The sequence below is a fragment of the Macaca thibetana genome, chromosome 7, assembly GCF_024542745.1.
Source record: "Macaca thibetana thibetana isolate TM-01 chromosome 7, ASM2454274v1, whole genome shotgun sequence".
Taxonomy (NCBI): Eukaryota; Metazoa; Chordata; class Mammalia; order Primates; family Cercopithecidae; genus Macaca; species Macaca thibetana.
Window position 1 is genome coordinate 143,984,380 of NC_065584.1, and position 26,187 is coordinate 144,010,566.

General features: G+C 45.3%; 1 protein-coding gene across 1 annotated transcript; it reads left to right on the top strand.

The window, feature by feature from the left end:
• The first annotated feature begins 1,607 nt into the window (after window positions 1–1,607).
• On the top strand, window positions 1,608–9,764 carry GCNT3 (glucosaminyl (N-acetyl) transferase 3, mucin type). The gene is made up of 4 exons (XM_050796391.1): window positions 1,608–1,782; window positions 6,424–6,612; window positions 6,933–7,025; window positions 7,563–9,764. The coding sequence occupies exon 4, from the start codon at window positions 7,993–7,995 to the stop codon at window positions 9,307–9,309; it is 1,317 nt and encodes a 438-aa protein (XP_050652348.1). The 5' UTR covers window positions 1,608–1,782; window positions 6,424–6,612; window positions 6,933–7,025; window positions 7,563–7,992; the 3' UTR covers window positions 9,310–9,764.
• The last annotated feature ends 16,423 nt before the right edge of the window (window positions 9,765–26,187 follow it).

Below are 26,187 nucleotides of genomic sequence, written 5' to 3' on the forward strand. Positions count from 1 at the left end.
CTCCCCCTTCCCTCCCCCCTCCCCCCCCCTCCCTCCCCCTTCCCTCCCCCCCCCCCTCCCTCCCTCCCCCCCTCCCTCCCCCTTCCCCCCCCTCCCTCCCCTCCCCCTTCCCTCCCCCCCCCCTTCCCTCCCTCCCCTCCTCCTTCCCCCCTCCCTCCTCCCCCCCCCCCCCTCCTCCTCCCCCCCCCCCCTCCTCCTTCCCCCCCCCCCCCCCCCCCTCCCCCTCCTCCCCCCCCCCCCCCCCCTCCCCCCCCCTCCCCCTTCCCCCCCTCCCTCCCCCCCCCCCCCCTCCCTCCCCCTCCCCCCCCCCCTCCCCTCCCTCCCCCCCTCCCCCCCCCCTCCCTCCCCCTCCCCCCCCCTCCCCCCTCCCCCCCTCCCCCCCTCCCCCTCCCCCCCCTCCCTCCCCCCTCCTTCCCCTCCTTCCTTCCCCCCCCCCCCCCCCTTCCCTCTCCCTTCCTTCCCCCCCCCCCCCCCTCCCTCTCTCCCCCTCCCCCTCCCCCCCCCCCTCCCTCCCTCCCCCCTCCCCCCCCCCCCCCCCCCTTCCCCCCCTTCCTCCCCCCTCCTTCCCCCTCTCCCCCTTTTGTTTTCCTATCTTTTTTCTCTCCCCCCCCCCCCCCCCTCCCCTTCCCCCTCCCCTCCCCTCCCCCCTCCCCCCCCCTCCCTCCCCCCCCCCCCCCCCCCCCTCCCCCTCCCCCCCCTCCCCCTCCCCCCCCCCCCCCCCCCCTCCCCTCCCCCCCCTCCCCCCCCCCCCCTCCCCTCCCCCCCCCCCCCCCTCCCCCTCCCCTCCCCTCCCCTCCCCCCCCCCCCCCCCCCCTTCCCCCCCCCCCCCCCTCCCCCTCCCCCCTCCCCTCCCCCCCCCCCCCCTCTCCCTCCCTTCCTGCCTCCCCCCCCCCCCCCCTTCTCCCTCCCCTTCTCTGTCTCCCCCCCCCTCCCCCCCCCCCCCCCCCCCCCCCCCCCCCTTCCCCTTCCCCCCCCCCCCCTCCCCCTCCCCCCCCCCCCCCCCCCTCCCCCCCCCCCCCCCCCCCCCTTCCCCTTCTCCCCCCCCCCCCCCCCCCCCTCCCCCTCCCCCCCCCCCCCCCCCCTCCCCCCCCCCCCCCCCCCCCCCCCCCCCCCCCCCCCCCCCCCCCCCCCCCCCTCCCCCCCCCCCCCCCCCTCCCCTCCCCTCCCCCCCTCCCCCCCTCCCCCCCCCCCCCCCCCCCCCCCCCCCCCCCCCCCCTCCCCCCCCCTCCCCCCCTCCCCCCCCTCCCCCCCCCTCCCCCCCCCCCCCCCCCCCTCCCTCCCCCTCCCCCTCCCCCTCCCCCCCCCCTCCCCCCCTCCCCTCCCCTCCCCCCCCCCCCCCTTCCCCCTCCCCCCTCCCCCCTTCCCTCCCCTCCCCCCCCCTCCCCCTCCCCTCCCCCCCCTCCCCTCTCCCCTCCCCCTCCCCCCCCCCTCCCCCCCCCCCCCCTCCCCCCCCCCCCTCCCCTCCCCCCCCCACTTCCCCCCCTTTCTTCTTTAGTGCCTTCAGTCTTTTTCAAACTCTAGCTCCAGCCTAATCAGTGACACATTAACTGGGTTTTCCTGTTTATCCTCTCTCATTGCTTCTCTGAGTCAGAGCCTCTTCTCTATAAGTCACTGGAACTGCCCTTGTACTTGTGACCTGCCCTGTACTCAACAGTTTTAGTTCTGGGAAGCCCTGGGATTCTGCTAATACCGATCACTGTAGGTGCTGAATGGAAACAGATAAAGAACATGACCTCAAGGAGCTTCTTGTCAATGAGAAGACCAAGCTGATGCCTGGCAAAGGTAAATGCCACCATCACAAAATAAGTAAAAACGTGCATTAGCTAATTTGTAGATTCAGCTTAAGATGAATCCTACCTCTTGGGCCCTTCTCTGATGCTGGTGTTGGGACTGTAGAGTTCCTTGAGCCTCCATCAAGGTCAACATCAAATCCCACTGGCTTCTGTCAGCACCACCTTGATGACCCTAGCTTAATTTCTCTCTTTCCCGTGACTGGAACTCTTAGACCTTTCCACAGACGTACAAGGATTTATCATTCAAAGCTCAAGGGATGAAGTTAAAGCTATTGGCCCATAGGAAGCCTGAACTCATGGTTAGGAGAAAAAGATTGAGAAGTCTGAGTGGGAAGATTTTGCTATTTCAAAGACAGCATCATAGTACTAGTCATTGTGGGAAAACTCAGGACTGGGTTGGACTTACTTATACTGTGTTACTTTTATATTTTGGTTACTGAGGGAGGTGAAGGTCATCCTTTCAGTTCTTGGGATGTCTAAATAGCTTCATGACTCCTGGGCTCTTGGATAAATTTGCTTTCAGCATCATCTGGCTGTACTTTTTGTCCTTGCCAGGGGTAAAAGGAACCCTTTGAAAAGCCACATACCCCAGGTTTAAGTTTTTGCCTTGAAATGTGCCTGGCATCCCAGGCAGTTTGGGACTGTGCCCTTCCTCCCTCTTGCCAAGTGTCCTGTATGTTCTTCAGGGCTAGCATGGAATTAAGGTGTGGAAGCTGCTGGCCATCTTTCTGAATGCTTGCCTGATCTCTGCAGGTTGCCTCACCCCCGATCTTCCTGTGCCCTTCTGCAGCCATTCTGTCCCTTCTCCTGTACCTCCCTGGGGTCAGCTGCAGCTCATCCCTGGTCTTGTTCTCCCTGAGGTGCTGATGGTGACAACTTACAATAGGGTCTCTCCATAGAGCACAGAGATGGAGGGCAATTCTTAGGCCTTTCCCTCACTACATCATAAGCATTAACACTTCTGCTTGGTCCAGAGCTCAGGAATGCTACTTGTAACCACCTTGAGTAATTTTGTCAGTAAAATAGGTCTTTGTGGGCTAGCACTGGATCTATTTAATGATAACCTTCACTGAGGGGCTGCCAAGTACCAGGCTACATTTGTCTGGTCCTTCATATGGATCTTCTTTAATCTTTTCAATAGTCCTACAAAACCAGTGTTAGTATTAGCCTCTATTATGCAAAGGAAGTCACTAAAATACAGATTGATGAATGAATTTGCTGCAGATCATTCAGGTTGAATGCGGCAGAGCCAGGATTCAGACCTAGCTTTTTCAGGCTGAGTCCCACACTGGGCTTTACGACTAGGTACTTGGCATTACTGTAAGGTAGATCATCTCAACAAAATAGAGCCACGATTTGTTAATGTGATATTAACAAATATTTAACACATAAGCAACTTATTTTGGTTACCTTAAAAATAAAATATTTGACTGGGCATGGTGGCTATTGCCTGTAATCCTAGCATTTTGGGAGGCTGAGGCAGGGAGATTGCCTGAGCTCCTGAGTTCAAGACCAGCCAGGGGAACAGTGAATCCCATCCCTACAATCAATCAACCAATCAATCAATCAATAAACAAGCAAGCAAGCAAAACACAGCTCTTCAGGAGGCTGAGGTAGGAAGACCGCTTGAGCCCAGGAGGCAGAGGTTACTGTACTCCAGGCTGGGCTGTACAGCCAGACCTTGTCTCAAATGACAACAAAAATAGGTCCAGCGCAGTGGCTCACATTTGTAATCCCAGCACTTTGGAAGCCCAGGAGCTTGAGCCCAGCCTGTGCAACACAGTGAAACCCCGTCTCTACAAAAAATAAAAATTAGCCAGGCATGATGGCGTGTGCCTGTAGTCCCAGCTACTTGGGAGGCTAAGGTGGGAGGATGGCTTGAACCCGGAGTTTGAGGCTGCTGTGAGCTATGATCTGCCACTGCACTCCAGCCTGGGTGACAGCGAGACTCTGTCTCTAAAAACAAAAACACATATACAAACAAAAGCCCTCAAGTATTCAAAGTGTTTTCTCTTACTGAAAGACTCTGTAACGCAGTTTTTATAGACAAGGTGAGACTTGAGGGGGTCACCAAAGAAAAGTAAGATACGAAGAAAGTGGAGGGGTTGTCTAGATTTGAATACTGAAGCAAGTGCTTATCCCATAATCATTCTTGTCCCAGAGATTTTACACTCAACAATGGAAAGTCACTGAGAATCCCAGTACTGCAGAAAACAGCCTGTGGAGCAGGGCCCAAGTAGGGGTGCAGATGACTGTTACCAGAAAAGGGTCCCGATCCAGATCCCAAAAGAGGGTTCTTGGGTCTTGCGCAAGAAAGAATTCAGGGCGAGTCTGTAAAGTGAAAGCAAGTTTATTCAGAAAGTAAAGGAATAAGAGAATAGATACTCCATAGACATAGCATCCCTGAGGGGGCTACTGGTTGCCCATTTTAATGGTTATTTCTTGATGATATGTTAAACAAGGGGTGAGTTATTCATGCCTCCCCCTTTTAGACCATATAGGGTAACTTCCTGTTGTTACCATGGGATTTGTAAACTGTCGTGGCACTGGTGGGACTGTAGCAGTGAGGACAGGAGGTCGCTCTTGTCACCATCTTGGTTTTGGTGGGTTTTAGCCAGCTTCTTTACTATAATCTGTTTTATCAGCAAGATCGTTATGACCTGTATCTTGGGCCGATCTCCTCTATCTCATCCTGTGACTTAGAATGCCTTAACCATCTGGGAATACAGCCCAGTAGGTCTCAGCCTCATTTTACCCAGCCCTTGTTCAAGATGGAGTTGCTCTGGTTCAAGCACCTCTGGCAACCCTACATGACTTTCTTGTCTTTGCTGTGGCTTCATCTACAGTCAGAGGCCAGGGGGGAGAGGACCAAAAAAGAAAATACCTAAATTCTCTGCACTGAAAGTCTTGGAGGTGAATGCGTGTAAACAGTTCATGCACCAAGAAGGCAATTCTGACTCGTCTCCATTTTTGCCTCATTATCTTCAGAAGAAACCCACCCTTCTCAACTCTACTTTGTAATGCTGGAGATTATTCATGCCTCTTGCAAACCACGTTTCTGCTTAAACTCCGCCGATACAGGGCAGTAGGGAGACAGCTGGCTGGAGGAGGGACTTCCTGTTTGCTTCCTATCTACTTCCTGCTTCTGTGACCGTCATCATGTCAACGCCTATTTACCTCTCAGTGGCTGTTTCTTTGTGTAGCTGCACTACATTCAGTTTACAGTAGCTATCAGCAGAGATAACATTTGCCTCCTGAGAGGTCTGGATCTCAGCCCAGAGGGCCCTCCTCTGAGCTCAGAGACCTCAACATTAGTTGAGTGGTCCCCACTCTTCAGAGCTATGAGTTTTAGCTACTTTGGTGTCCCTCCACCCAAAATTTCAATTTAATAATTTCCAATTCCTCCCTTAATTTCCTCAATCTAGGAGTGGTAGCTACCTCCAACAATTGCTAGTACCTTAATAGAGCCCGCCTTCCCCAACAGTGTATACCTTAACTTTATACCTAGTTAAGTTCTTTATATTAAATTTGCTCTGTTCAGGCTGGGCGTGGTGGCTCACTCCTGTAATCCCAGCACTTTGGGAGGCCAAGGTGCGAGGATCGCTTGAGCCCAGGAATTTGAGACCAGCCTGGGCAACATAGCAAGACCTCATCTCTACTAAAAATAATTTTTAAAAAATTATCTCTGCGTGGTGGTGTGTGCTGTGGTCCCAGCTACTCGGGGTGCTGGGGCAGGGGGATGGCTCGAGCTCAGGAGGTCAAGGCTGCGTTGAGCCGAGATCGCGCCGCTGCACTCCAGCCTGGGTGACAGAGCCAGACGCTTTGCAAAAACAACAAAAAACTTGTTCTGTTCAGATATTTGGCTAGGAATGTTGATTTTTAGGAGGAGCAGTTGGGGACTGGGTGGGGGAGAGACTAGCAATGTCAGCAGCTTTGAGGAAGGCACTTTGTAGTCTATAACATGGCCAAAACTACTCCATGGGGCTCGCACTGAAGTCCAGCAGCCCATAGTGTAATCCATTCCTTAGACTGCCAACAGCTCTAGACTCACAGATGTTAGTGAGCAAGCTCTACAAACTGGAACCCTGTGGGTGTTTCTACAACCTACAGATTATTAATAGTCATGCAAAGACAGGCAAATGGATGTTTTCTGGCGGGGGGCCAGGAGGGAGCAGTTGCATTTGAAGAATGAACTATGGTTTTCATTGATTTTCTTTTTTTTAAGAAAAGTAAAATAACAAAAGAAAAATCCTTGAAGGGTATTTTTATTCCCACCTCCTGTAATGTTCAGGGAACATGAGTGACATTTGGACTCCCAAACAAAAGAAGGCAGGGGCATATCTCTGTGTTTCTATGGTTCCTTGTTGAGGGAAAAAGGCTTTCAAGTCTTACGTGAGCACTGACAGGCTTTTATGAGTAGTTCATGATACAGGTACAAACTGGGCTGGTCTGGCTGAAATACAGCTTGCCTTCTCGGATATTGCCAGCATTCTTTGCTGCCTCACTCACCTCCCTGAATGACTTGGGCTTGAGAATGTTTCTGCATGATTTATCTAGGCTTGCTGTCTTATCTGAGAGCAGGAAGTCAAAAGGTGAGTGATGGAGCCACCTGCTGCTCTCTACTTTATAGATATTAAAGAGGAGCCTGAAACGGTTCCTTGGACATCTTATGAATGTCAGAAAATACCTTTTGGAGGGTTAGAAGATCAGGGGACGTGGTGGTTCACATTTGCTGCCATGGAATACGGCCAGTCTTCACTTGGAAACAGAATCACACCTTGTGGAGAGATCATCCCTAAGCAGGAGAGAAGCTATTAAGGTGAGATTTTTCTTCATTTTTCATTTTCCTTCCTCTTAGATTCCCATAAAGGCTATTACTAAAGAGAATACAATCTTGTGTTTAGAAAGAGCTACAACAAGGGAAAATAATCATTGCTTGAAGGATGTGGCACATTTTGTTCCTCTCCTTTTAGGGATTATTTTCTATAATATCTGGTTTTCTTTACTGGTATTCAGTACCCTTTGTTGTATTTCTTTTTTCTTTTTTGTTTTTTTTTCCCCATATTCATCTTAGGATTTCATTGTACAATGTTTTTTCTTTTCTTTATTCTCTCTTTTTTTTTTTTTTTTTTTTTAAAGGGGCTTCCTGGTCTTCATCGGACAGTGAAATTTGTTTGGGTGTCCAAACAAAATATGAAAGAGCTGTAATACTTCCTGTAGTGTATTTCAAAGGTAGGTGTGGTTTGCTGCAACAAGCATTAGGCTTGTAGACAGAAACACTGGGGGAGAAGAGAGAGTGGAGAGGAATTCTGGATTTGCTTCTTAAAACATGTGTGTATGTGGCAAGTTATTTAGCTTCTGTTTTCCTATCTCTAAAAGAGGCTTAACAATACGTTTCAGATTGGTTGTGAAGGTTATTAAATGGGACAATGGAAATAAATATTTCTCAAGAAAATAAATATTTCTCACCCACTAAAGGTCCTCATTAAATATTGCATGTACACAGCTTGTGTGCAAGTATATTTTAAATTTGGATGGATACTCTGAATGATTTCAATGCAATTTTTGGATGATATCCAGTTATTTTTACTTCTTTAAGAACATTTTTCAAAAAGTGTGGCTAGATGTCACATCTGACCAGTATATATGGTGAAAAGCATTCTAATGCTATATAAATTGCCACAATAGAAGCAAGAAATGTTTTAAAAGGACCTTTAGGTTTCTAGAACCGATGCCAAGAGTCTGAATTTTATGAATTTTCCTCTCCAGATCTATCAGAAATTCCAGACCCCAGAGAAGAGCTACATTCTAGGGTGGTAAGGCATGAGAAGAAGAATGAGGAATGAAGGGTGGGTGGGGACTTGCTCTTACTAATGACACTCCATGGCAGCAGGGGCTCAGTTCTTTCTTTTCTCCTGGGGTGGAGGTGGAGCCAGATCCAGACCTTAGTGTGGTCAGCTAGTTTGTAGGGTCAGGTTACAGATCTCCATCAACGAACCAGATGTAAGGGGTTTCTAGGCAGGTCTTTACTAAGGATACTTGTCCAGGTAAGAACTATTTTTTGCCATCAGTTTGGAATTGAACTTGATGTTTCTGGGAATGATGAGTTTGTAACTGGAGTCATTTTGTTCTGTCCAAGGATTGTGTCCTCCTCTTCCTTCCCTGTGGTCAATCTCCACCTGTCTACCCTTCCGTGACAATGGTTCAATGGAAGAGACTCTGCCGGCAGCATTACTTGTGGGCCCTGGGCTGCTATATGCTGCTGGCCATTGTGGCTCTGAAACTTTCTTTAAGGTTGAAGTGTGACTCTGACCACTTGGGTCTGGAGTCCAGGGAATTTCAAAGCCAGTACTGTAGGAATATCTTGTATAATTCCCTGAAACTGCCAGCAAAGAGGTCTATCAACTGTTCAGGGATCACCCGAGGGGACCCAGAAGCCGTGTTTCAGGCTATTCTGAATAACCTGGAGGTCAAGAAGAAGCGGGAGCCTTTTACAGACACCCACTATCTCTCCCTCACCAGAGACTGTGAACGCTTCAAGGCGGAAAGGAAGTTCATACAGTTCCCACTGAGCAAAGAAGAGGTGGAGTTCCCTATTGCGTACTCGATGGTGATTCATGAGAAGATTGAAAACTTTGAAAGGCTACTGCGAGCTGTGTATGCCCCTCAGAACATATACTGCATCCACGTAGATGAGAAGTCCCCAGAAACTTTCAAAGAGGCAGTCAAAGCAATTATTTCATGCTTCCCAAATGTCTTCATAGCCAGTAAGCTGGTTCGGGTGATTTACGCCTCCTGGTCCAGGGTGCAAGCTGACCTCAACTGCATGGAAGACTTGCTCCAGAGCTCAGTGCCATGGAAATACTTCCTGAATACATGCGGGACGGACTTTCCTCTAAAGAGCAATGCCGAGATGGTCCAGGCTCTCAAGATGTTGAATGGGAGGAATAGCATGGAGACAGAGGTACCTCCCAAGCACAAACAAACCCGCTGGGAATATCACTTTGAGGTAGTGGGGGACACATTACACCTAACCAACAAGAAGAAGGATCCTCCCCCTTATAATTTAACTATGTTTACAGGGAATGCGTATATTGTGGCTTCCCGAGATTTTGTCCAACATGTTTTGAAGAACCCTAAATCCCAACAACTGATTGAATGGGTAAAAGACACCTATAGCCCTGATGAACACCTCTGGGCCACCCTTCAGCGTGCACGGTGGATGCCTGGCTCTGTTCCCAACCACCCCAAGTACGACATCTCAGACATGACTTCTATTGCCAGGCTGGTCAAGTGGCAGGATCATGAGGGAGACATCGATAAGGGTGCTCCTTATGCCCCTTGCTCTGGAATCCACCAGCGGGCTGTCTGTGTTTATGGGGCTGGGGACTTGCACTGGATGCTTCAAAACCATCACCTGTTGGCCAACAAGTTTGACCCAAAGGTAGATGATAATGCTCTTCAGTGCTTAGAAGAGTACCTACGTTATAAGGCCATCTATGGGACTGAACTTTGAGACACACTATGGGAGCATTGCTACCTGTGGGGCAAGAGCATGTACAAACATGCTCAGAACTTGCTGGGACAGTGCGGGTGGGAGACCAGGGCTTTGCAATTCGTGGCATCCCTTAGGATAAGGGGTCTGCTATTAGAGTGTGGGTAAGGAGATCTGTTGCCTTAAATTGCTGCCTGGGTGAATGCTGCTTTTTCTGTCACCCCTAACACTAGCAGTTCCTTCATTAACTTTCTCACCGAGTGAGAATGAGAACTGCTGTGATTGCAAGAGTGAGGGAGGGATGTGTGGTAGGGGACTTGATTTCAGTTGAATGCCTGCTGGTAGCTTTTCCATTCTGTGGAGCTGCTGTTTCTAATAATTCTAGGTTTGGTAGCGTGGAGGAGAACTTTGATGGAAAGAGAGCCTTCCCTTCTGTACTGTTAACTTAAAAATAAATAGCTCCTGATTCAAAGTAATTTTTTGCCTAGTATTTTTTTTTTTTTTTTGCCTAGTATGTCAGAAATAATATAAATATAAGCAGATAAAGTGTGTGAGACTTTTTCTCATAACTATTGGTGACATTTAAAATCCCTAGGGGCTGGCAAGAGTTCTCATTATTCTGAAACGGTCCTGACAAGCTGCATGAGTAGCAATTTTTTTTTTTTTTTTTTTTTTTTTTTTTGAGACAGAGTCTTGCTCTGTCTCCCAGGCTGGAGTGCAGTGGCACAATCTCAACTCACTGCAACCTCCGCCTCCCGGGTTCAAGCGATTCTCCCACCTCAGTCTCCTGAGTAGCTGGGACTATAAGCATGCAGCACCATGTCTGGCCAATTTTTGTATTTTTAGTAGAGACCAGGTTTCACCATATTGGCCAGGCTGGTCTCGAACTCCTGACCCTGTGATTCGCCCACCTCGGCTTCCGAAAGTGCTGGGATTACAGGTGGGAGCTACTGCGCCTAGCCTATGAATAGCAAATTCTAATGAAGACAGGGGAACAGGGCTGGTTCTTTCATTGTTGAGAGCCATCCTCATTTTGTTTATATTGCCATGTTCGTGACTTTTCTATAAAGGAAAGGCAGGGCGATTTAACCAGTTTGACCACCTGTATTCTTATAGGAAAATTGCAGCACTAATTCTAATGTTGTCCGCTTCACAGCCAAAGCTTAACTAATGTTCCATAAAGGAGACAATAGCCATTCAGGTAAGGTAATGTGTAATTTATTATTCAAAGTGGAACATGTTTTTGTAGGGGGAGAGTCTGCACTATTAATAATTATATTGAGAAATAAAAATAAACTAGGACTATTTGGCTAAGCCAGGATGTCTTGTTATTCCATGTTTAGGCCTATTGAGTCAAAACTGGTTTTTTTTTTGGTTTTTTGTTTTTTGTTTTTTTTTTTGAGACAGATTCTCACTCTGTTGCCCAGGCTAGAGTGCAGTGGCATGATCTCGGCTCACTGAAGCCTCCGCCTCCTGAGTTCAAGTGATTCTCCCACCCCAGCCTTGCAAGTAGCTGGGATTACAGATGTGAGCCACCATACCCAGCTAATTTTTGTGTATTTTTAGTAAAGATGGGGTTTCGCCATGTTGGCCAGATTGGTCTCGAACTCCTGGCCTCAAGTGATCCACCTGCCCCAGCCTCCCAAAGTGCTGGGATTACAGGTGTGAGCCACCACGCCTGGCCCCCTCTTGAATCAGAACTCTTATTTCATAATGTGAATGGGAGGATCACTATTTGCGATTCTGCAGATTACACATTTCCTTGTGGGGAGACAATAAGGTATGTGTAAATACATATACATAAGTATATGTGTGTATATGTATACACACATACAGCACGCTACCTCCCACGTGTTACCTAGCGAAACAGTTTCCTTTCTGAAGCTCCAGAGATAGTTGTTGGCTAAGTTATACTCTTCTGTGATGGGCAGGGGATGCTATAAAAACATAGGCAGTGCCCTTTGAGTATAGTACAGCTCATCTCCTGCATATAATATACCTTGGAAAAGAGATCTATATGCAAGTTAATTTGTGTAATCTGAAGGATGTTCCCATTAATATGTCATGATATCATTAATATGTTTCTTCCTTTCTGATTTTTTTTTTTTTTTTTCACCCAGGCTGGAATGCAACTAATGGTGTGATTTCAGCTCATTGCAACTTCTGCCTCCCAGGTCCAAGCGATTCTCCTGTCTCAGCCTCCCGAATAGCTGGGATTACAGGTGTGTGCCATCATGCCCGGCTAATTTTTTTATACTTTTTTAGTAGAAACAGGGTTTCGCCATGTTGGTCAGGCTGGTCTTGAACTCTTGACCTCAAGTGATCCACCTGCCTCGGCCTCCCAAAGTGCTGGGATTACAGGCGTGAGCCACTGCACCCAGCCCTTTCTGATTGTTGTCATTTAATTCATCAAGTTTTCTCTCATGATCAACTTTCTCTGTGCAAACCCAGTAACTCTGAGAGTTATCACTGTGTCTGACACAGTGAGTTTTTAATTTATAAGTTAGTTACTTTTGGCCAGGTGTGGTGGCTCATGCCTGTAATCCCAGCACTTTGGGAGGCCAAGGTAGGGAGATGACTTGAGGTCAGGAGTTCAAGATTAGCCTGGCCAATGTGGTGAAACCCCATCTCTACTAAAAATACAAAAATTAGCCAGGCATGGTGGCGGGTGCCTGTAATCCCAGCTACTTGGAAGGCTGAGGCAGGAGAATTGCTTGAACCCAGGAGGCAGAGGTTGCAGTGAGCTGAGATCGTACCACTGCACTCCAGCCTGGGCAATATAGCGACACTGAGTCTCAAAAAAAAAAAAAAAAGTTACTTGTTTTTGGTTAGGTTGTACTTCTTAGGTAATGGGCATTGTCACTACCAACTTGCCTGCATTGTAATAGAGTCCTATTTGCTTTGCTCCCAGCCCCACCACGGAGATGACTGATGACTAGTTATATACATGGTGGATGTGCACTGAGAGGTCTGTTGCCAGCAGTGGTGATCGAGGCTGAGGTGGGAGGATTATTTGAGTGCAGGAGTTTGAGGATGCAGTGAGCCACGATTGTGCTACTGCATTCCAAACTGGGCATGACAGCAAGATTCTGACTCTTAAAAAAAAAAAAAAAAGGAATATTGGGAATGATACTAAGGAGTTAAAAAAAAAAAAAAAAAAAAAAGATAGAATAATTAAATACCTTGCCTGCTAGTCTGCTTTAAGCACCTTACCTTACCCAAAGATCTGTTTTTCTTTTTTCTTTTCTTTTCCTTTTTTTTTTTTTTTTTTTTTTTAAAATTCTTCTTACTTTTTAAAGATGAGATCTCACTATGTTGCCTAGCCTGGTTTCGAACTCCTGGGCTCAAGCAATCCTCTTTCCTCAGCCTCCTGAGTAGCTGGGATTACAGGCAGGTGCCACTGCACCTCTCCCCAGGAATCTGATCTTACTGCTTTCATTTAGTTTTTTTTTTCTTTGAGATGGAGTTTTGCTCTTCTTGTCCAGGCTGGAGTACAATGGCATGGTCTTGACTCACTGCAGCCTCCAACTCTGGGGTTCAAGTGATTCTCCTGTCTCAGCCTCCCAAGTAGCTGGGATTACAGGTGCCCGCCACCATGCCTGGCTAATTTTTGTATTTTTAGTAGAGACAGGGTTTCACCATGTAGGCCAGGCTGGTCTTGAACTCCTGACCTCAGGCGATCCACCTTCCTTGGCTTCCCAAAGTGCTGGGATTACAGGTGTGAGCCACCGCACCCGGTCCATTTAGTCTTTTATTACAAAGATGAATAAGATATGGTTCCTGCGTTTACAAAGCTTGAATGTACTGGCAACCAATGAGATAACTTCTTCATTCCAGAACTATTGAGCTCTTACTGTTTACCAGGAATTGTTCTTGGCACTGGGGATACATCAGTCCAAACACAGACAAAAATTCCAACACTTGTGTGCATACTAGTGGGAAACTGTATTATTATTATAAGGAAGCAAATGATAGAGGTCAAAGGAAGTGATGGAGAACTTGTGAGGATGATGGAGTAGAAAGGGAAGATACTTAAAATTTCAAATAGGGTGGTCTGGGCTGGGTGTGGAAGCTCATGTCTGTAATCCCAGCACTTTGGAAGGCTGAGGCAGGAGGAAAGCTTGAGCTGTGGAGTTAGTGGCTGTAGTGAACTGTGATCATTGCGCCACTGCATTCCAGCTTGAGCGACAGGGTGAGACCTTGTCTCAAAAACAACACACGCACACACACACACACACACACACACACGGATGGACAGGAAATGTGTGTGTATATATGTAATATATAGTATATATACTATATAATATATAATTATATATTATATATGACATATACAATATATCATATAGAATATATCGTATATTATATGTTATATATCATATATTGTATATTATATGTTATATATAATATATTGTGTATATATTATATATTACAATATATAAAATATATAGTATATTATATATATGATATAGATATGTAATGAAAAGGTGATGTTCAAGTAAACATCTGAAGGAATGTCAGGCATGGTGGCTCACGCCTGTAATCCCAGCACTTCAGGAAGCCAGGGAGGAAGGATTGCTTGTGCCCAGGTGTTCGAGACCAGCCTAGGCAACATGGCAAAACCCTATCTCCACAAAACATAGAAATATTAGCCTGGTGTGGTGGTGCACACTTGTAGTTCCAGCTACTTGGTAGACTGAGGCAGGAGGATTACTTGGGCCCAGGAGTCGAGGATGGAGTGAGCAATGATTATACCACTCACTATACTTCAGCCTAGGTGACAGAGCAAGACCCCATCTCAAGGAAAAATAAAAACATGTAAGGAGATGAAGGAATGATCCATGAGGATTAAGGGGGAAGAGCACATTCTAAGCCAAGAGGAAAGACTTGCAAGGCCCTGAAGCAGGAATCCACCTGCCATGTTTCAGGAACAGCAAGGAACCTGTTGTAAGTGGATTAAAGGAGGAGAAGAACAGGAGTTAAGAGGGGCATACAGAAGACGCCAGAGAGGCTTTTGTAAGCTGTTGTTGGAGTTTTTCTCCTTTGAGTGAAATAGGCCATTGTGGGGGGTTCTGAGCAGAGATCTCACATTTTAATGGGATGACTCTAGCCTGCTGCATTGAGAACAGACTGGCTTAGGGGCGAGGGTAGAGCAGGGAGGCCAGTTAGGAAACTATAGCAATAATCCAGGCACTATGCAATAGTGGCTTGGACCAAAGCAGTAGTAGTAGAAGTGGTGACAGTGGCCAGATTCTGGAATTTTTTTTTTTTTTTTTTAATACAGGTTGGAGTGCAGTGGCATGATCTCAGATCACCACAGCCTCGACCTCCTGGGCTCAAGTGATCCTCCTACCTAATCCCCCCAAGTGGCTGGGACTACAGGTGTGTGCCACCATGCCCGGCTAACTTTGGTATGTTTTGTAAAGATGGGGTTTCACCATGTTGCCTTGAACTCCTGGACTCAAGCAATCCCCGCATCTCAGCCTACTAAAGTGGTGGGATTACAGACATGAGCCATCACATCCAGCCTGAAAGTATTTTGAAGGTTCAGTGTGAGGAGTTGCTGACAGATTGAGTTTGAGAGAAATAAAGGAGTACATCACTGCAAGGGTTTTATCTTGTTAGAAGGATGGTGTTGCCACTAACTAAGATGGGAAGCCTGTGAAAGACTGGTTTTTCAGGCATTACAGGCATGAGTCACCATGCCTGGCCTTCCTTCAGAACTTTACTTTTCAGGACTTTGTGAACATATACAACTGCAGATGGCTGTTAGATATCCAAGTAGAGATGTTGAAGGGATGAATGTATATAGAAGTCTGAATTCGGGAGAGAGATCTGAATCAGAGATACTTACCTGGTGTTTAACAGCTTATAGATTGTGTTAAGTCATGAAATGGATAAGAGCCTTAAAAGAGAGAAAATGGAATAGAGGCTACTAAATGAGTTCCAGGTTCCAAAATGCAGAGGGCAGGGAGACAAGGAGAAACCAGCAAAAGAGAGTAGGAAAGAAGCAACTAGTGTGGCAGAAGGAAAGTGGGGTGAGTATGAGGTTCTGGAAGTCATCAGGAAAACGTGTTTCAGGAAAGAGAGAGCTGATGATTACACCAAAAGCTGCTGAGACTCACATATGATGAGGATGAAGAAGTCACTATTGGATTTAACAGCGTGGAGGTGACCTTGATAAGGTCAGTTTTTGTGGAGTGTGGAGGTGAGCACTTGATTGGAGGTGGTTTAGGGAGAATGTTGGAACAAAAGTGGAGGCTAACACGGTGAAACCCCGTCTCTACTAAGAAATACAAAAAATTAGCCGGGCGAGGTGGCGGGCGCCTGTAGTCCCAGCTACTTGGGAGGCTGAGGCAGGAGAATGGCATAAACCCGGGAGGCAGAACTTGTAGTGAGCTGAGATCCGACCAATGCATTCCAGCCTGGGCGACAGAGCGAGACTCTATCTCAAAAAAAAAAAAAAAAAAAAAAAAAAAAAGTGGATTCAGCAAGTATAGATAAATCTTTTGAGGGGTTTTACTTTAAGCCAAGAGAAGCAGGGAAAAAGTACAGTAACTGGTTAAGAGAAGGTTATCTTGAAAATGTATGAAGTGATAACCCATTTGTATATTGATGGGAAAGATCTAGTCAAGAGGAAAAGATGTAGGAACGAGTTGGGAGGCTTGCCAGAATGACATCTTTGGAAAGAAAAGAGGGATGATTATTTAAGGGCACAAGAAGGAAGGCTTGTCTTTGATGGATGTGTGAACAGTTCACCCACAGTAACAGGAGTGAAGGCAGCGTGGATGGACTCAGCTGTAGTAGATGGGTGGATGTTGTGGGATTTGTGGGATTCTCTCATGTGTCGCCTAGACTGGAGTACAGTGGCATGATCAGGGCTCACTGCAGCCTCAGTCTCCTGGGCTCAAGTGATCCTCCCACCTCAGCCTGTCAAGTAGGTAGGACTACTGACATGCACTATGATGCCTTGCTAATTTTAAAAATTGTTTGTGGAGATGGGGTTTTGCCATGTTGCCCAGGCTAGTCTTGAACTCCTGGCCTCAAGCAATCCTCCTGCCTCAGCCTCCCCAAGTGCTGGGATTACAGGTGTGAACCACCGTATCCAGCCTCTTTTTTTCAACTAACATCTGAGGTATAATATCCATGTGCAAAAATACAAAAATTCCAAATACCTAACTCAAGAATTTTTACAAAGTGAGCACACCTGTGTAACTAGAACCCCGGTCAAGAAAGAGAACATTCCCAGCTACCTAGAGTATCTCTTACATTCCTTTCCAATGACTTTCCAAAAATAACCATTGTTCTCACTTCTAACATCCCAGATTATTTTGCCTGGTTTTGAATTTTATATAAGTACTATGTTCTCTTTTGTTTATGGCTCCTTAAACTCGACATTATATTTACAAGATTCGTTTATGTTGTATGTAGCAGTTCAGTGATTGGGGAAACTCAATATGTTGACAAGATTTATCTATGTTGTTTGTAGCAGTTCAGTGATTCTCACTGCTGTGTAATATTCCATTGTATGAATATACCATAGTTGATCCATTCTATTGATGGATATTTGGGTTGTTTCCAACTTTTGTCCATTATAAGTTGTGCTCCTATGGACCTTCTTGAACATGTTTTGTAGTAAACATATGTATATAGGCATATCTCAGAGTTATTGTGAATTTGATTCCAGGCCAATGAGTAAAGCAAATTTTGCAATACAGCAAGTCAGACAAATTTTTGGATTTCCCAGTGTACATCAAAGTTATGTTTACACTGTATCTGTGCAATGGCATTATGTCTAAAAACACAATGTACATACATTATTTTAAAAACACTATTGGGCAACCAGTGCAAAAAAAAATACTTTATTGCTAAAAAATTCTTAATAATCTGAGACTTCAGTGAGTCATAATCCTTTTGCTGATGTAGATCTTGTCTCAATGTTGATGGCTGCTGACTGGTCAAGGGTGGTGGTTTCTGAAGGTAGATCGCTGTGGCAATTAAAAAAAATAAGACGGCAATGAAGTTTGCCACATTGATTGACTCTTCCTTTCATGAAAGATTTCTCTATAGCATGCCATGCTATTTGATAACATTTTACTCAAGGAGAAGTTCCAAAATTAGAGTCAATTCTATCATACCCTAGTGCTACTTTATCAACTAAGTTTATGTAATATTCTAAATCCTTTGTTGTCATTTCAACAAATGTTCATAGCATCTTTGCCATGAGTGGATTTCATCTCAAGAAACTCTCTTTCTCTCTTTTTTTGAGGCAAAGTCTTGATTTGTCGCCCAAGCTGGAGGGCAGTGGCATGATCTTGGCTCACTGTAACCTCGGCCTCCTGCATTCAGGTGATTCTTCTACCTCAGGCTCGTGAGTAGCTGGAATTACAGGTGCACGCCACCACACCTGACTAATTTTTGTATTTTTAGTAGAGATGGGGTTTCGCCATGTTGGCCAGTCTGGTCTCGAACTCCTAAACTCAAGTGATCCACCTGCCTTGGCCTCCCAAACTGCTGGGATTACAGGCATGAGCCACCATGCCTGGCCAAGAAACCGCTTTCTTTGTTCATCTGTAAGAAGCAACTCTTCATTTGTTCCAATTTATCATGAGATAAAATTCTAGTTCTCTTGCTATTTCTACCACATCTGCAGTTACTTCCTCCACTGAAGTTTTTTTTTTTTTTTTTTGATGGAGTCTCATTCTGTCACCCAGGCTGGAGTGCAGTGGTGTGATCTTGGCCCACTGTAACCTCCACCTCCCGGGTTCAAGCAATTCTGTCTCAGCCTCCCGAGTAGCTGGTACTACGGGTGCACGCCACCATGCCCTGCTAATTTTTGTATTTTCAGTAGAGATGGGGTTTCACCATATTGGTCAGGCTGGTCTTGAACTCCTGACCTCAGGCGATCCACCTGCCTCGGCCTCCGAAAGTGCTGGGATTACAGGTGTGAGTCATGCGCCTGGCCTACACTGAAGTCTTGAACCCCAAAAAGTCATCTATGAGAAGTGGAATCAACTTCCTCCAAACTCCTGTTAATGTTGATATTTTGGCCTCCGCACCATGCATCACAAATGTTCTGAAAGGCGTTTAAAATGGTGAATCCTTTCCAGAAGGTTTTTCTTTTTTTTTTTTTTTTTCTTTCTTTTTTAATTTTTTTGCGATGGATTCCCTGTCACCCAGGCTGGAGGGCAGTGGTACGATCTCGGGTCACTGTAACCTCTGCCTCCCGGGCTCAAGCAATTCTCCTGTTTCAGCCTCCCGAGTAGCTGGGACTATAGACACACACCACTATGCCTGGCTAATTTTTGTATTTTCAGTAGAGATGAGGTTTCACCATACTGGCCAGGCTGGTCTAGAACTCCAGACCTCAGGCGATCCACCTGTCTTGGTCTCCCAAAGTGCTGGGATTGCAGGCATGAGCCACTGCGACCAGCCTCCAGAAGGTTTTTCTTTTTCCTTTTTTTTTTTTTTTTGAGACAGAGTCTTGCTCTGTCACCCAGGCTGGAGTGTAATGGCGTGATCTCGGCTCACTGCAACCTCTGCCTCTTGGGTTCAATCGATTCTCCTGACTTAGCCTACCAAGTAGCTGGGATTACAGGCATGAGCCACCATGCCCGGCTACTTTTTTGTATTTTAGTAGAGACGGGGTTTCACCATGTTGGTCAGGCTGGTCTCCAACTCTTCAGCTCAGGTGATCCACCTGCCTTGACCTCCCAAAGTGCTGGGATTACATGTGTGAGCCACCGTGCCTGACCCAGATTTTTCAGTGGACTTTGCTCAGATTCATCAGAGGAATCACTATGACAGTTACAGCCTTATGGAATGTTTTTCTTAAATAATAAGACTTGAAAGTACAAATTACTCCTTGACACATGGGCTGCAGAATGGATGTTGTCTTAGCAGCCATGAAAACAACATGAATCTCCTTGTACATTTCTATCAGAGCTCGAGTGACTAGGTATATTATCAACAAGCAGTCATAGTTTTAAAAATCCTTTTTTTTTTTTTTTCCTGAGTAGTAATTCTCAACAGTGGGCTTAAAATATTTAGTTATCCATGCTGTGAACAGATGTGCTGTCATCCAGGCTGCATTCTTAAGGGTCCTAGGATTTTCAGTGTGGTCAATGAACACTGGCTTCAACTTAAAGTCACTAGCTGCATTAGCCCCTAGTCAGCCTGTGCTTTGAAGCCAGGCATGGACTTGTCCTCTGTAGTTACAGAAGTCCTAGAAGGCATCTTCCAATGGAAGGATGTTTGGTCTACAAGGAAAATCTGTGGTTGAGTATAGCCATCTCCACCAATGATCTTAGCTGGATCTTCTGGACAACTCTTTGGAGCTTCTACCTCAACACTTACTGCTCCATCTTGCATTTTTATGTTCTGAAGATGGCATCTTTCCTTAAACCTCACAAATCAATCTCTCCTAGCTGCAGACTTTTCTTCTGCAGCTTCCTCACCTCTCTCAGCCTTCGAAGAATTGAAGAACGTTAGGACCTTGCCTGGATTAGGCTTTGGTTTAAGGGAATGTTGTGGCTGATTGGATTACGCTTTGGTTTAAGGGAATGTTGTGGCTGGTTTGATCTGTCCAGAGCCTTCAAACTTTCTCCATATCGGCAAAAAGGCTATTTCACTTTCTTACTCATACGTTCACTGAAGTAGCACATTTTTTTGTTGGGGGGTGGGGGGGATTCTGCAAATGGAGTAAGAAGTAGCACTTTTACTTTTCTTCAAGATTTTTTCCATTGTGTTTATGACTTTGCTGACTTTGACACAAGAGGCCTAGCTTTTGACATGCCTTATTCTCTAAGCTTGATCATTTCTAATTTTTGTTGTTGTTGTTTGTTTGTTTGTTTGTTTTTAAAGATAGTATTTTTAGTCTGTCATCCAGGCTGGAGTGCACTGGCGCCATCATGGCTTTCTGCAGCCTTGACCTCCAGAGTTCGGATGATCTTCCCACCTCAGCTTCCCGAGTAGCTAGGACTACAGGTGCCTGCCACCATGCTCAGCTAATTTTTTATATGATTATTATTTTTTAATAGAGATAGGGTTTTGCCATGTTGCCCAGGCTGGTCTTGAACTCTTGGGCTCAAGGGATCCTCCTGTCTCGGCCTTCCAAAGTGTTGGAATTATAGACATGAGCCATTGCACCTGGCCAGTGCTTTCAGTTCTTTTATGTATGTACCCAAAAGTGGAATTGCTGGATAATTTGGTAAATATACATACATATATATATATATATATATATTTTTTTTTTTTTTTTTTTGAGATGGAGTCTTGCCCCATTGCCCAGGCTGGAGTGCAGTGGCACAGGTATAGCTCACTATAGCCTCGAACTCCTGGGCTCAGGCAACTCCTGGGCTCAGGCAATCCTGCCTTGGCCACCCAAGTAGCTGGGACTGCAGGTGCATGCCACCACACCTGGCTAATTTTTTTGGTGCAGACAGGAGTCTCTGTGTTGCCCAGGCTGGTCTCTAACTAGTGGCCTCAAGCAATCCTCCCGCCTCAGCCTCCCAAAGTGCTGGAATTACAAGTGTGACCTGACATGCCTGGCTGGTAATTCTATTTTAATTTTTTGGGGACCATCATACCGTTTTCCTTAGTTGTGCGAGTTTTCTCACCAATACTGTACAAGAATTCCAATATGTCTATATTCTTATTAACACTTGTTATTTTTTTTCCCTGCTAGTAGCCATCCTTGTGGATGTGAGGTGACCCTCAGTATTCTTAAGGTTTTATTTCATTGTCTTCTAGCTGCATAGCTGTTAACAAGTAGTCTTTGGAAATCACTATGTTTGTTTTTGTAGGTATAAAGTGTCTCTTACATCTGACTGCTTTTAAATTTTCTCTTTATCACTGTTTTTCAGCAATTAGATTTTGATGTACTATGGTTATCCTGCTTGGAATTAAGCTTATTCGTTGTTGGTTTATAGTTTTTATCAAATTTGGAAAAACGTGGCCATGGTCTCCTCAATTTCATTTTTCTGCTCTCCCTTCCGTATATAGCCACTCGATATTATTCCAAAAATCTCTGAGGTTTGGTTCCTTTTTTTCTGTAGTTATATTCTCTTTGTGCTGCATTTTAGATAAAATATGTTTTTTTCAATTTCACTGATCTTGTTTAGTATCTAGTCTGCTATTCAGTTAAATTTTCTTTTCATATATTGTATCTTTCATCTCTAGAAGTTCTGCTTTTTAAAAAAATCTTTCATTTTTCTCATTAAGTACTTGTATTAATATAAAAACATCTGTTTTAACATCCTTGTCTGCTAGCTCTATCACCCCTGTCATTTCTGTGTCTGTTCCTGTTCACTATTTTTTGTCCTCATTATGGTCACATTTTCCTGCTGCTTAGCATGTCCAGTAATTTTTCTGTTAGATGCAGGACATTGCAACTCTTAAGTTATTGAGGATCTGGACTTTGTTTACTTGTGTTGGGCTTCATTTTGGCAACTATTTGTGGAACAGTGTGATCCCCTTGAGTCTGTTTTCAGCTTTGCTAGGGTGAATTTAAGTTAAGCAGCCTTCATTCAAGGGATATTGATGCCTGCTACCAAGGCATGACCCCACTGGGGTCTCTAATGTCTTGCGAGATTACAGAGGACTCTTCCCTCTGTCATGCCCCAGTGTGAGCTTCGGGAATTGCTGTTTCCAACTCCCCACTCTTAGCTTGGCCTAGTGGAGTGTCACTGCTTCTATGCAGCCAGGCACTCAGTAAGGACTCGAGGGGACTACGGTATAGATTCCTGGATGTATTTTTTCCCCTCCAGAGTGGTCTCGTTTCTAGAAATCTGCTTGCAGCTTCAACTATCTCACCTTCCCTCAACTCTGCGAGGCTGCCAGCTTCTGTTTGGGTTTGCTTTCCCTGTGCCTGCAGCTTGGGTATTGCCTCCATGAAGAGAGCTGGGATGATTACAGGGTTCATCCAATTTTTTTCCTTTCTCAGGGATTACAGTCCTGTCACAGCTGCCTCTGGTCCAGTATATGGAAAACATTTGTTTCATATACTTAATCTACTTTTCTAGTTGTTTATAGAAGTTAAGTCTCATCCTTCTTACTCTGGCATGACTAAATGCGGAAGTCTGCAGATAGAGTATTCATATCAGGGACTAGAGGGAGTAGAAGCAGGAAAGAGAAATGCACAAAGCTTCTGTGTCCATCCCTTAACTTGGCCGAGGAATCAGTGTGACCCATACGTCTCCAGAAGTAGAAAGAACACCTTCACATCTCTGCCTCCAGGCAAAAGAACCAGTTTTGAAGCCTATTTCTCTTGGAATAGAATTTCAGGAAGTTCACGGAATTAGATAATAAGAGTTGGGATATTCAACAGAAAATTCCATTGACCATATTTCTACACAATGCTCTTTTGAGCTCATTCCCACTAAATACTTTACTGCGTGTTGCCAAGTTCCTGTACCTCTTATTAGGTAAAATGCTTTGCCCTAAACCTCTTGCAGATTCTGCCTCCCTATGTACTAGAAAAATAAGATCCCATTCTTACTACAGCATGCAAAAAATAGATGGATGAATATTCATCAAATTAGAGAACATTTTAGGATAGATTGACAAAACAAAAGCTACAAATTAATTCTGGAGGCTCTGTAAGGAGAGGGCAAGTAATCATCCAGAGCAGCTGAAACTGTTATGAGACTTTACTATCCATGTTGTCCTACTATGATGGCATGTACAGGACCTACATGCCATGATAGTTAAGACAACATGGACAAAGAAAACAAGCCTCAAATATAATATTTTAGGCTAAGTGCTGCACATTGTGGGAATTGATTTAAAAAAATCTCAGAATTGACCGGGCATGGCGGCTCACGCCTTTAATCCCAGCACTTTGGGGGGCCGAAGCAGGCAGATCATCTGAGGTCAGGAGTTCAAGACCAGCCTGACCAACATGGTGAAACCCCGTCTCTGCTAAAAATAACAAAATTAGCTGGGTGTGGTGGCGCTTGCCTGTAATCCCAGCTACTTGGGAGGCTTAGGCAGGAGAATTGCTTGAACCTGGGAGGCAGAGGTTGCAGTGAGCTGAGATTGTACCATTGCACTCCAGCCTGGGCGACAGAGTGAAATTCCTGTCTCAAAAAAAAAAAAAAAAACCTTTGAATTTTATTTTTTTTTGAGATGGGAGTCTTGTTCTGTCACCCAGGCTGAAGTGCAGTGGTGCCATCTTGGCTCACTGGAACCTCTGCCTCTTGGGTTCAAGGGATTTTTGTGCCTCAGCCTCCTGAGTAGCTAGGATTATAGGTGCCCATCCAGCCAATTTTCATATTTTTAGTAGAGACAGGGTTTCTCCATGTTGGCCCGGCTGGTCTTGAGCTCCTGACCTCAAGTGATCCACCCGCCTTGGCCTCCCAAAGTGCTGAGATTACAGACATGAGCTACTGTGCCCGGCTGAAAATTTTAAACATATATTCAAATAACAATATGGGTATAATGAATTTCATTTACCTATTAACTGAGCTTCAACAACTATCAATGCATGGTCCATTTTGTATTACTGAAATCCATCTTCCTGCCTAATTATTTTTGAAGTGCTAAATGCCATTTCATTAAAAATTTTAGTAGTAAGCATTGATTTTTTAATCTTTTGTGTTCTCATTTAACTGCATATAGTGTGCATGTAGATGAGTAGTAGCAGGAACTTACTTATTTTGTTACTTTTTGAGATGGAGTCTTGCTGTGTCACCCAGGCTGGACTACAGTGGCGCGATCTCAGTTCCCTGCAACCTCCGCCTCGTGGGTTCAAGCCATTCTCTTGCCTCAGCCTCCTGAGTAGCTGGGATTACAGGTGCATGCCACCACGCCCAGTTAATTTTTGTATTTTTAGTAGAGATGGGGTTTCACCATGTTGGTCAGGCTGGTCTCGAACTCCTGACCTCGGGATCCACCCGCCTCAGCCTCCCAAAGTGCTGGTATTACAGGAGTGAGCCACTGCGCTCGGCTAGCAGGGACTTATTTAAAGGTGCTTAAATAACTAACTGCTATAAATGACAGCTTTTATTTTCATGTAGTCTAGTTTTATAATTTGGGAGGTTTTATACTCAGTTTTCCTCCTGATTGGACTTTTGGTCCTGGAAAGGTGAATCCGTGTCTGGGTCTTAATTTTCTTGTGCGCTGAAAGAGGAGGTTGAAGTCACTGGATCATCTTTGAGGTTCCATTCAGCTTTGAAAGGTTCTGATCTGTGACCATGGGTTAGCATCTTGGCCAGTAAATTCTGACAAATGTTCATATGTATGTTAACCTGAACTCCAGGCTCCAGTTTTCATTGGAATTTGAATTTCCCTGATCTGGGCTTTCTCATTCCCATAATTACATCCCTAAACCAGTCTGATTTTAACTTCTGCCTGGATACTCCTATCTTCCTGCATGTTTCAGCTTTGTTTCATGTATCTCCCATCCTCAAAGACCTCGAAAGGCCTTTTGATAATTTCCTTGCCCAGCTTTCAAGGCCTCCTGTAATCTGCTCTCATACTAACAAATCAACTGTATTTTCCACTTGAATCCAAATTTCATAACTAATGTTACAAATTGCTTCCCCAGTTGATCCAGATATATCATTTTAAACATATGTACCTTTAAAATGTTCAGAATTTTACAATTAGTATAAATTCGTGATCCAGTCAAAACTGAAGGCAACAAATCAGTGTGTTGTGAGTGACGGATCATCTACCGAGAGGAAACACTTTCTTTCTCCCCACGTGGCTGAATGTGAATCATAATAATCCAATCAGTTATCAGTCTGGCATGAAGCCCAAGGAAGAGGCTATTCTTTGTTCACTCTTTGGGTGTTAAAATAGCAAATAGCTGTGAACCTAGAGGACTGACTACACTATCAGAAAAAGCTCAGCTTTCTTTTCACTCGTAATCTTGAAATAAGTGAATTAATGGATTTCTTCCTCTTCCACATTAATAGACAACTAAGATTCCTTTTTTAAATTTTGCGGTACATGTGCAGGATGTACAGGTTTGTTACATAGGTAAACGTATGCCATGGTGGTTTGCCATACCTATCAACCCACCACCTAGGAATTCAGCCCAGCACGCATTAGCTATTTTTCCTAATATGCTCCCTCCTGCTATGCCACCCCCCGACATGCCCCAGTGTGTGTTGTTCCCCTCCCTGTATTCATTGTTCAGCTCCCACAAGTGAGAGAACATGTGGTGTTTGGTTTTCTTTGCGTTAGCTTGCTGAGGATAATGGCTTCCAGGTCCATCCATGTCCCTTCAAAGGACATAATCTTGTTCCTTTTTATGGTTGCATGGTATTCCATGGTGTGTATATACCACATTTTCTTTATCCAGTCTATCATTGATGGGCATTTGGGTTGATTCCATGTCTTTGCTATTGTGAATAGTGCTGCAGTGATGAACATACGTGCATGTATGTGTACTAAAATGATTTATATTCCTTTGGGTATATACCCAGTAATGGGATTGCTGGGTCAAATGGTATTTCTGGTTCTAGATCTTTGAGGAATCAACAGGCAACTAAGATTCTATCACTGAAACCTGTGGCCAGCTGGGACAACCTGATACATGCACTTGCTGTGACCCTTTTAATTCCAGTGGTTTGAGTAACACTATGGTAAGATTGGAAGACACACCACAGTGCACGTGTCAGTCATGTGATGTGTAAGCGATAATTAGAAGTGACAGGAGGAAATGCCAGGCTTTGACTTCTGCTCCTCTGCCCAGGCAAAAGTAGAAGTGTATTTATGTATGATGTCTACGCTAAATATGAAAACTGGTTTCAATGGATGAAATGTAAAAATCCTAGGTGTATTCCATACCGGTTACCTAAATGAGTACTGTAACATTATAACTGACTCAACTTCGGTCAGCCTGAAACAAATACCTGTCCCATCACAGAGATGGTCTCCCACTAAATAATG